Genomic DNA, 12,585 nt, shown 5'->3' with positions numbered 1-12,585 from the left:
TACCCTATGCTACTATTGCCATAACAACAAGACCTAAATTAAGGGGAAATATAGAGAGCAGGGATAGGAAACAAAAATTTAGGAGTTTATAATTTTTTTCAGATGCTGGGGAAAAATATGTTCATCACAATAAAGGTTTTAAGATTTTATTTTTCCTTTTTCTCCCCAAAACTCCCCGGTACATAGTTGTGTATTTTTAGTTGTGGGTCCTTCCAGGTGTGGCATGTGGGATGCTGCCTCAGCATGGCTTGCCGAGCAGTGCCATGTCTGCGCCCAGGATTCGAACCGGTGAAACCCTGGGCCACCAAACTGGAGCACGTGAACTTAACCACTCAGCCATGGGGCTGGCCCCCATCACAATAAAGGTTTTAGAGAAAGACATCTCTGTGACTTTGGTATAAGCCAGAATTTCTAAATAGGATAAAAAATGTTCTATCCATAAAAAAATAATAAATTGGACTTATTAAAATTTAAAAACTCTGTTTACTCAAAGACCCCATTAAGAGAGTAAAAAGGCAAGCTGTAGAGTGGGAGATGACATTATCTATCAATCAATTAATAAATCTCTAACAAAGGAGTTACAATCATATATATAAAGAATTCCTACAAGTCAGTAAGGAAAAGACAGACAACGTAATAGATTTGAACAAATATGTTATGCAAAAAATATTCAAATGGCCAATAAAAACATAAAAATACATTAAAAGGTGCTGAGCTTCATTAGTCATGAGAGAAATACTTATTACACCACAGTAAGATAACTCTACAATTGGCTTGTCAATAGACTGGGCATAACCAAGGAAAGAATCAGTGAGCTTGAAGAAATGTCAATATAAAGTTCTAAAGTTGAAATCCGAAGAGAAAAAAGAAGATAAAGACAGAAGAGAACATCCAAAAACTGTGGCACAATTACAAAAGGTGTAACATAAGTGTAATGGGAATATCAGAAGGAGAAGGAAGAGAAGAAAGAACAGAAGAAATATTTGAAGCAATAATGACTGAGAATTTCCCAAGACCAATGACAGATATCAAACCACAGATGTGGGAAGCTCAGAGAACATCAAGCATGAAAAATACCAAAAAAAAATATGCCTGGGTATATAATGTTTAAACAGCACACAATCAAAAACAAAGGAAAAAATCTTGAAAGAAGTCAGAGGAAAAAATGACCTTATCTATAAAAGAACAAGGATTAGAATTACACTGGACTTCTCTTCAAAAACCATGGAAGCAAGAATAGGGGAGTGAAATGTTTAAAGTGTTAAAAGAAAAGAATCACCAACCCCGAATTCTGTACTCCGTGAAATTATTCTTCAAAGGTGAAGGAAAAATAAAGACTTTCTCCAACACACAAAAATTGAGGGAATTTGTCATCAGTAGACCTGCCTTACAAGAAATGTTAAAAGTTGTTTAGGGAAAAGGAAAATGATATGCGTCAGAAACTTGGAGAAACATTAAGAAAGGAAGAACATTAAAGAAGGAACTAATGAATGAAAATAAAACCTTTTATTTCTCTCATTCTTAATTGATCTAACAAGTAATACTTTGTTCAAAATAACAGCAACATTACATGCAGTGATTATAGCTTATGGATAGATGAAATGAATGACAGCAATGCTATAAGGACAGGAGGGAGGAATTGAGAATACTTTGTTACAAGGTGCTTGCATTACCTGTGTTGTGGTATAGTGTTATTTGAAAGTAGATGTGGATTAATCATAAATGTATCTTGCAAACTCTAGGGCAACCATTAAGAAAAAGGGAAAAAAAGGAGTACAATTTATATGCTGAGAGAAGAGAAAAAGTGGAATCATATAAAATACTCAATTAAAAAAAGAAGGCAGAAAACCACAATCCATAAAAGAAAAAAAATCGGTAAGTTGGACTTTATTAAAATTTAAAATGTCTGCTCTACAAAGACCCTGTGAAGAGAATGAAAAGACAAGGTACAGACTGGAGAAAAATCTTTGCAAAAAATGTATCAGATAAAGGACTGGTATCCAAAGTACACAAAGGACTCTTAAAACTCAACAATAAGAAAACACACAATCCAATTAAAAAAAGGGCAAAAGATCTGAACAGATATTTCACTAAAAATATAGATACAGATATTAAATAAGCATCAAATAAGCAAAGATGCTCATCATATGTCATTAGGGAAATACAAATTAAACCAATGAGATATCACTACATATCTATGAGAACGTATCAAATCCAAAACACTGGCAACACCAAATGCTGTGAGGATGTGGAGCAACAGAAACTCTCCTTCACTGCTGGTGGGAATGCAAAATGGCAAAGCCACTTTGGAAGACAGTTTGGCAATTTCTTACAAAACTAAACATACTATTGCCATACGATCTAGCAATCGCATTCTTTGGTATTTGCTCAAATGACTTGAAAACTTACATCCACACAAAAACCTACACTTGAATGTCTATGGCAGCTTCATTTATAATTGCTAAAACTTGGAAGCAACCAAGATGTTCTTCAATAGGTGACAGGATTAATAAACTGTGGTACACCAACACAATGGAATATTATTCAGAGATTAAAAAAAAAAAGAGCTATCAAGGCACAAAAAGACATGGAGGAAACTTAAGTGCACACTGCTAAGCAAAACAAGCCAACCTGAAAAGGCTACACACTGTATGATTCCAACTATGCGACATTCTGGAAAAGGGAAAACTATGGAGACAGTAAGGAAAATCAGTTGTTGCCAGGGATTCAGGGAGAGGAAGGCAGGGATGACTAGGAGGAGCACAGAGGATTTTTAGGGCAGCGAAACTATTATTCTGATGGATACTGTAATGGTGTATACACTCATTTAACATTTGTCAAAGCCCACAGAACGTACAGCACAAAAAGTGAACCATAATGTAAACTACAAACTTTAGTTAATAATAATGTACTATCATTAGCTCATCAATTTTAACAAATGTACCACACTAATGTAAGATGTTAAAAATAGAGGGAATTGGTGGGGTGGGTGAGGGGATATGTGAGAACTCTGTACTTTTCCTTCAGTATTTTATAAACTTAAATCTGCTCCTCTCCCCAAAAAAAGTCTACTATTTTTTTAAAAAGTAAACTGTATATACAGTTTTCTTATATTAATGTAACTAGCTGACAAGTTTTTCTGAGACAATGAAGAAAACAAAAAGGAAGGCTTTAAGTTAAATTACAGGTGAATTTTTGAGTCGATTTTGAGAAAGTTTTAAACGGCACCGTGGCAAATTTTCATAATAAAATGTTGGTAAAAATGTGGCACTATAGTGTATGAATACAGTTAATTTCGTGAGCAGTAAAGACCTATTTGTCTACAGTCGTGACCTATATTCTGAGAAAGAGATGAGCCTACAGTTGTACGATGAATTACAAGTAAAATACTGGCCATTACTTCTTTTATTCTTCTTCTGGTCTTTGCGTCTTTAAAGTGCTTTTATTTTATTTTATTTTTACTATTTATTCATTCCCTTGGATAAGCAAAAGACAATAAGGATAAACCTAATTTTAACGTGACAAAGTATTACCTCCATTTTTTTCTACTTTATACAGCTCTAAAATGACAGAGGTGAAAATATTTCACTGTGGCAAACCAGCCGTGTGAAAATGAGTAGCCTCATCAAATTAGGGCACATTTTCACGGCTAAGTAAATCATTTAAATTGTACAAAGGTAAATGTTGAATGATAAAGTTGAAAGAGAGACCTTACTTTGTCAAAATAAGTAGAAAACAATCAGAGATTATTCCATGTGTATGAACAAACATGGGAGGCACATTTGTATTTCCAGAAAGTTCAGCTAAGAGTTCTATGAACTGAAGAACATGCTAAGAACAACTTTAACATACTCTGTATGGGCAGGAACTTTATCTTATTAATTGTCATATTTCTAAGGCACGGTCTATAATAAGGTCGATATAGCTTTGCTGAATAAATGAATGAATGAACTGTATTTTTCCCCTAAGAAGGGAGAAAAACCTACAAATTAAAAGATATTTTAACTCTATTTAGCTATGCTCCAAATTTGATCCACATTAATTCCTTCTAAAGTTTTGAGCATAAGGCATATTTGCATGGGAAATGAGGTGCAGCAGGATAAAACAGACTTTACTGAAGTCAGTTAATTGCTGCTTGATATTTAGAATTGGACAAAATTTCATGTAAGAGTTAGCTAAACAGATGTTTTTCCTCCCTATGTTTAGTATGACTTAGGAAATAGACCTCTTACCTTATGAAATCTTCTTCCTCTTCTCTCTTTGGCCTCAGCTGTTTGGGTTGAGCCATATTAATCCAGTTTGGTAGAGATTTCAAGAGCCTGCTGATATCATCATCTTTTGCCCAAGATGCACTGATGACAAGTTTTTCTTCTGACTGGACAATGCCCCTAAACACAACCAACAAAAAAGAGACAGTTCAGCACATTGCCTAGAATCCAGTTAGCATTTTCATCTACCTTTGCTGCAGAAAAAAAATAACACCCCCATCTTTCTTATTAACATAATCCATTATCTGAGTTGGAGGCAGTGACATCCATTAATAGGTTATATTACTGGGAAACACCATTGCTAGAGTTCATTCTTAGTTTCTCCATTGTTGAGTAATACTAATTAGTTAATACTTAATAATACTTAATTAGTTAATACTGTTAATACTAATTAGTCCCCCTTATCACAGTTAATCCCGTGGGATCAATAAAAGTGTATGGTAGGTTTTGAAGGGATCTTTCAAGAAAGATGTAGAATAAATAAAAAGTGGGTAACCATATGAAAGAACGCTATTAAAGGACAACATAAATGGCAGTTGAAAGGTGACAGAGGTGTTACAAAAGGCTGTTTTCTGACTTCTTGGTTTAAACTACCAATTAGTTCTAATTGAAGATATTTTTTGAACTATGGACACCCCTCTATTCAAAGCAATCCACCATCATACAGAAACCTTCTGTCCCTTAAGTCAGGCAGAAAAAGTCCCTGATTATGGCTCTCTTCAGTGGACTTTGACTAGTGACCTAGAGTGACAAGCTTCGAGTCCTTTAGTAGGGCCCCAGTGTTAGCTATTAACATTGTTCTTACCAGAATGTATCTGTAAATTCATCTTAAACGTTCAAATTCAATTTAATTAAAAAGCTTCTCTTTCTGTTCAACATTTCTCTCTCTATAATTTCAATGGTCTAAAAATCCTCATCAGCAATACTTGGTGATAGAAATGACATTTATTTATGAAGGGAGTGTTAATTAGCTGGCTACTCCTCTGAAGTTGACCAAGACTCCAGGAGGTTTTCCCCTCCATCACAGGCAGGGATTTATTTTGGTGTAAGGGTTATACTGGGGGACATTATGCACCTCTAAATATGCAAGATATGTATGGTGTGTATGCATGTCTGTGTGATAAAACCTCCTTTACCCAACAGACGATTTAATGTTAGTAGTCAAAAGAAGCTGAAGCCTAAAAACCCTAACTCATGAAAACCTGACTCAAGGTAAGATGGTTTCATGTTGTAGGGAGCAATACTGCCCTGGTTCTCCGAAAATAAGCTAGAATAAATAAGAGAACCATAGTTGATTTCTAGAACTCTTCTAACTCACTATAAGCAAAAGTTTTCTAACGGTATCTGTGGTCAGCAATACAAAAATCAGCCTATGAACCTTTCCTTGGATCTCTCAAATTACTCTCACTGGTATCTTCTATTCCATTTTCTTCTTTTTTCTTTTCTTGAATGTTTTCGGCAAGATTTATGGATTAATCCCATAATCTAACTTTTATACTTGAGGTGCTGGGTGCGATCTTACAGAACGGTACCATCTCAAATTCTGTGCCAGATGGACCCTCAATGTTCTTTGGCATTGTTTTTACCTGTCTCTGTTCAACTTTCCCTCCCGCTTCCTTCAGAGGCTACTTTTTAAACCTTCGCCCTTTTCTTTATCTCCTCATTGCATATCCCCCACATTCTTCCTATCTGACAGAGAAAGGAGGGGATCTAACCACATACCTTCAACCACTCCACCTTTGATCTCCCACAGGAATATATTCAAATCTATTTCACCCTCATATTCACTTCCAATAATCCCTCTACCTAGGCTCTGGGGATCCTTTCTCCCCACAGTTAGCCTTTCCTTTTCTATATGTCTAGTATCTCTCTGTATTCCCCAACCTATGTTACTTTTTTAAAAAAATGAATGAATGAATGAATGAATGAATGAACAAATCTCTTCCTTGAACCAGCACTTCTCTCTTGGAAAGCTCCTCTCCCTCCTTCACAGACACTCTCATCAAACGAGTGGCCTTCACTCAGTGACTTTACTTTCTCATTCACTTTTCAATTCATGAAATCTCTCTCTTGGATCTACTCTATAATTTAATTCATCTATTACTTATTGAAAATTGTTCAATTATTATATCTTTCATTTGGCTCTTTTATAAATCCACTGGCTTTCTGTCTCCAAAATGTCCTGTTCTTATATTACGGATTCCATTCCTTCACCTCTGAATATTTTTAAAGCAGCAGTTTTAAAGTTCCTTTTATGTGGCTCTATATTTTTTGGTAGTTCTTTGGATGTCAAATGTCCTGTTTGTTGCATTTTTCTTCTTTTCTCATGATGGTGAGTTTTTCCACGTGGTTTGCTATTTTGGTCTGCAAGCTCTCCCTCAGTGGGACTTGTCTTCTACAGGAATCCCACATTTGCCCCGAGTTTTGGAGATGTCACTTTTTGGTTTGCTTTTGTCTCTTCTGGATCTTTGGGTTTCACTAATTCCAAATAAGTTTTGAAGGTTTTTTTGGCTTAAAGCTTTCTCTCCCTACATGGGTAGTGCAAGCTGAGGTCTTCACTTTGCACATGTCACATGCGTGGAACTCTGATTTCTTTTAGGGGCCACTTTTTCTACTTCAAAATTGGGGACTCATTCTCAATCTCAGAGTTTTCCTGGTTCCATTCATGGAGGAAATAGCCCCTTACATAACTTCTGCAGAGATAAAGGTCCCTGTCATGCAGGTGTTAAAATGCTAGCCCCTATTTGAGTCTGGACCTCTGCTATGATCTGAATGTTCTTGTGCCCCCCAGTTCAGATGTTGGAATCCTAACACCAATGTGATAGCGGTAGGAGGTGGGGCCTTCGGGAAGTGATTAGGTCATGAGGGTGAAGCCCTCATGAATGAGATTAGTACCTGTATAAAAGAGACCCCACAGACTTCCCTAGTCCCTTCTGTCATGTAATGATACATTGAGAATCTGTGACCCAGAAGAGGGCCCTCATCTGGACCTTCTAGCACCGTGATCTTGGATTTCCAGCCTCCAGAATTGTGAGAAATAAATTTCTGTCGTTTATAAGCTACTCAGTGTGTGATATTTTATTATAGCAGCTTGAATGGATTAAGACAACCACTGTACGTGGTCCTGATACCTTTGTGGGCAACTCAACTTCAACATTTGCTTGTTCCTATGGCTTTTAGTTTCTCTTTAATTTGCATCATTTGGGGGACTTTTCTTTCTTCCATTTGAATTTGGGTATCTATTTAAAATATTTTTTAAAAGTTATATATTTTTATTTGGACCTTCTATGTCTTAGGAGTAGGAAAAGGGCTTCCTAAATCTATCCACTTCACACTTTTGACTGGAATTTAAAATTCCATCTTAAGTCAATTGCAATCAGGGTTCTAAAACCATCATTCCTGAAACTGCTCTACCAACCCATGGGTATATTTTATTCTTCACACTCTTTGATTCTTCTAAAGCATCCGATACTTCTGGTTATTCCCTTCTTGACATATTGCTCCTTTGGTTTCCACAACATCATCTTCTCCTGGCTCTCCTCCTACTACCCTAACCTCTTTCTTAGCCAAACTGACAGCTGTCTTCCTCTGTCCATACTTTAAATCTTGGTGTTTTACAGCATTTGGCATTTCTCACTTGGGCAATATCGTCTTCTTGCCAGACTTGATCCACCTATATTCTGATGACTCCCAAATCAATATCTTCAGGGCTTCCCTCTTTTCTAAGTCTTGGGACCTGCATATCCAAAAGCTTACTGGAGAACTCTAATTGAAAGCCCTGCCAGTATTTCAAATGAAAATGAATCAGAAGGACCTCATTTGAGCCAGTCCTGATGGCCTCGTGGTTAAAGTTCATTATGCTCCACCTCAGCAGCCCAGGTTCGGTTCCCAGGCATGGAACCACACCACTCATCTGTCAGTAGCCACGCTGTGCAGTGGCTGTTCACATAGAAGAACCAGAAGAACTTCCAACTATACAGAAACTATGTACTGGGGCTTTGTCGGGGGGAAAAAAGAAGAAAAAAAAAAAGGAGGACGATTTGCAACAAATGTTAGCTTAGGATGAAACTTCCCCTGCAAAGGCAAAAAAAGGGAACTCATTTATTATCTACCTCTCCCTCTCTCACTAAACCTCTAGCATTCCCTATTTTGGTCAACAGTCCAACCATCTATCCTGTCAGTCAAGTCAAGAACTCAGGGTCATCCTAATCACCCATAGTCACCAGATCCCACCATTTCACCTCCTTAGTATCTTATAAACCTGTCAAGTCCTGTCCAGGTGAACTGCCATTGACCTATATTTAGATCCTCATCATTTCTCACTTGGACTTGGCTATAACCTTGTAACTGGGCTTCTTGAGTGGAGTTTCAAGACCATCAGTCCAACTCGCCACACTAGTCAGAAGAGTCATTTTTCTAAACTATAAATCCAATCACGTTATTCTTCTTAGAACTCTTCACTGATTCCTAATCCCATAGGAGACCAAGATCATACAAGACCAAACTCAGAAAGGCATCTACCTTTTCAGCTTCATCTCCTGCTACCTCTTTCCTCCTCTGTCTCTGTTCACTACTCCCAGCCAAACCCTTGCTTGTGTTGGCTGAACACCCTATACATGAGTATTCTAGAGTTTTTGAATGGGATATACTGTTTCCTGCCACTGTGTATTACCTCTGCCTAGAAAGCCTTTTTCTCATCCTGCTTGTTTGCCTCTACTGATTAAGCATTACCTCGACTCCTCTCTTGGGATAGCTGAGTCCTCTCTTTTGTGCCTCATCACCCTTATACCAGGGATTTTCAACCTTGATTGCATATTGGGATCATCTGGGGAGCTTTTAAAAAAAACTAGATGATCAGGCCACACACAAGACCAAGTAAGTCAGAACCTCTTGGGGTGGGACTCAGGCATCAGAATTTTCAAAAGTTTCCCAGGTGATCCCACTGTGTACTCAAGGGTGAGAACCACTGCCTTCAACATGCCTTTCCTATCACTGGTCCTACTACGCTTCTTTACATGTTGGGATCCCATACCAGATGATGAGTTTTCTGAGGGTAGAGTTGATTTCTCATTAGTTTTTGTGTCCCCAGGGTTTAGCACAATACCTGGTATTTGGAAAGTACATAAGAATTAAACTGGAGATAAAAATAAGCCCTCTTCACAGTTTTAGGAGTCTAGATAACTTATTAAACCAAAACCATTTTAGCGGTTTTCTTTTATTTCTTCTCTGCACTACAGGATTCAGGTGAGCTATCAAGTCACTTGGTAATTTAAACAAATGATCACTCAGCCAGGCTCTCACCATACCTCTCTAAATTCAAACAACAGAATAGTGAACACAAGTGTGTCTCCCTCTGAAAAAAAAATCCAACATAAAAAAATCCTGACTCACAAAAAAAGAGAAAGAACCCAGGAGTGATTATTGACAAGCCTTCCTCTTCTACTCTACTTATTCCTAAGTGGCCCGTGCTCGGGACATCTCAAACTCTTACCTTCTCTGTGAAGAATCTGTTGACTGTCAGACTACAATAATCTCTCCCTTTGGAAAGTAAACAAACAAAAACCCTCCCTTCATACTTATCATCTGTAACTTCACAATGGGTTGAGCAAACTATGGCCTGTGCGTCAAATCTGCCCCATCAGCTGACTTTGTATGTCCTGTAAGCTATGAACAGTGTTGACATTTTAAAACGGTTTTCTAAAAAAATCAAAAGAACAATATTTTGTGACACGTGGAAATGATATAAAATTTAAATTTCAGTGTCCATGTCTAGAAAGAACTTTGGGTGGTTCAATTCCTCTCAGACCCGTATTACATGTTAAATTTGGCTTCACAGAGTTAGAAGCCGAAGCCCAACTCAGTTTTACAGTATCTAAATCTTTGAGCCTATCTGCCTTAGGGTTTAGGAAACAGTTTGGGTCTGTAAGTGTGAAATAGTACTGTACATTTTGAGGATCTAGAATTTTTCATTTTAGTAGTAGCTGGAATAAAAAAATTAGCTTAATAGGATACTACGTTACAGGTACCCACATTATTTACTTACATGTTTTTTTACGACTGGCTTAATTCAATAGTTAAATATTATATTACTGCCTTCACTGATATTCATAGATCCTATCTTATTAAAAAACAGTAATCCAAATTAACTAAAATGCTACCTATATGCTGCCCTCAGGAATAAATCATTAATTCATATTAACCATATCAACCCCAAATGCAATTTCAAATATTCTCATTTGAAATATTGGCACTCACTAGCAACATATAATTACCCTAAAGGGAATTTTTCATTCAAATGGCAAAGTTTCCATCCTGACCAGTCGCATCTATTAGTTTATAATTTTGTGATAAACTGGATTGTGTAGTCTACAAGATTCCAGGGCATATGCAAATAGCCTCAAAAAAAGTGAGCTAAATCTCCAACAATGATTCCACAAGAGGAGTAGCGTTAATCATGACTACCAGAACCATAATCTACTCATTAACTCACAGCTCAATGGGCCACAGACAGAGCCATCTGCGTATCTATTTGCACCTGTTCCCAGGAGGAAGAGGAAAATAGGTCTACCTCTTGGAACAGGTGATAAGGCTGCCATGCGAAGGGTCCACCCTCTGGACACAGCTGAGTGAATTTCATTCAGAAAACATCTGCTAGTGTCGACCGGCTCTGACGTGCATTGCTTCCTCTCTGGAACAGTTGGGAAGAGCAAGTGTGCCTGGTCCCTGGACACAGTCGGGGCGGTGAATCTTTCATTAGGTAAACAACTAGGGGCAGGTGGGGCTAATTGGATTCAACTGTTTGGTGACAGCCAGGGTATGATGTTTACTTTCCCAGACTGAATCTTCCAGACACTTCAAAAACTAGGAGCCAAGCTAGGCAAACGAACTCCGGACAAGGCTGGTCCAAATTAAGCTGCTGTAGTTGACGTTTGACTGTGAATGACTCGGCCTGTAGCAGGCACCACAGTGCAACGTCCAGCAACACAGCAGTAATGACAATGAGGGATGCAAAAATAAGAGCTGGTACGATGCTGCTGATTAAAACAAAACTAAACAAACGCAGAAACAAAACTGAAAAATCTCTTAAGATGAGGCAGAATAAACAGGAAAAGAGCAGAGAAACATCAGGTTATCTTTTATATCACAGCGGTGCTGGTCAGAGAGCTTTATGATGGCGTGTATTTCTACCTAGGAATCACAGTTAAGAAACAGCTGATCACTCGGGAGAAGGTTCATGGAAAACAGAAACAAGAGAACCTGGGGAAAAGGATTTGGAACTTGAGAGCTTACAGAAGGTGACTCTTGGGGATAATTTAATAAAAACCTTTAAGCAGTTCTCATACAAAGGGTCATAACGGTTTGGAACTTAAAAAACCAAGAAAAGAATTATATTGTAACACAGTGGACCAAGAATTAATATAAAATTTGTCTCAACTGTCATTATTCAGATTTTTCTTATGATAAGCAAATTTAAATATGAATATCTTTAAGATATTTATAAAAAGGTTATCAGACTAGGTAACCTCTTGTTTCAACCCTGCATGTCTTCCCACTGCATTAGAGTATAACTCAAATTCCCTGGCCTCGAGATCCTTCATCAATGGTCTTTAATCTTGGCTGCACATTAAAACACCTTGGAAGCACTAAAAATATATTGATTTCACATTCTGAAGTGAGGCTTGGCATGGGTCTTTTTTAAGCTCCCAAGTCATTCTAATGTGTAGCCGGAAATAACCCAAATGATCTGATCCCTACACCTGTCCAACCTCACTCAGTATTCAATCTCTTTGCTCACCCTGTTTCAGTTACCCTAACCTTAATTCAGTAAGTTCTAAGTCTGTTTCCATCTTCATACCTGCTCCCTCCTCTCTGCCTGGGATGCTCTTCCCTGTATCTCCATGTGGCTCCTTCTCATCCTTCAGAATTTAGCTCAAACATCAAGTCTTCAGTGAGGTCTTTCCTGATGCTGCCCCTCACCCTGAATTTTTTTTAATCATATCACCTTTATTTCTGAGAAGTTTATTTGTTACCTTATTATTTTCTATGATATTCCATTAGAATGTAAAATCCATAGAGACAGGACCTCGTTAGTTTATTCACTTACATATCCTCATCCCTAGAATAACGCTGACCCCTAGAAGTGCCTAATAAATAATTATTGAATGAATAAAGTAACGGACTGAATGAATGAATGACTGATACTATTGAAGCACAAAACACCAGGGAAATAACAGATGGCATGAAAATATTTTTCTTTTGCCATCTTGTTAGTGACTATCAACAATATTATCAATGAATTAATTTAAAAGTAAATAAT

General features: G+C 37.5%; 1 protein-coding gene across 4 annotated transcripts in view; it reads right to left on the bottom strand.

The window, feature by feature from the left end:
- The window catches only part of EXOC4 (exocyst complex component 4), a 736,472-nt gene that overhangs the window by 133,661 nt on the left and 590,226 nt on the right, over positions 1-12,585 (bottom strand). For all 4 annotated transcript variants that reach the window (XM_044746180.2, XM_044746218.2, XM_044746246.2 and 1 more), the window contains one exon: positions 4,233-4,388. In XM_044746180.2, coding sequence (XP_044602115.1) covers positions 4,233-4,388 — 156 coding nt within the window. The remainder of the gene's footprint in view (positions 1-4,232; positions 4,389-12,585) is intronic.

This window comes from Equus asinus, chromosome 1 (assembly GCF_041296235.1).
Source record: "Equus asinus isolate D_3611 breed Donkey chromosome 1, EquAss-T2T_v2, whole genome shotgun sequence".
Classification (NCBI taxonomy): domain Eukaryota; kingdom Metazoa; phylum Chordata; class Mammalia; order Perissodactyla; family Equidae; genus Equus; species Equus asinus.
This window is presented reverse-complemented; position numbering and strand designations above follow the sequence as displayed.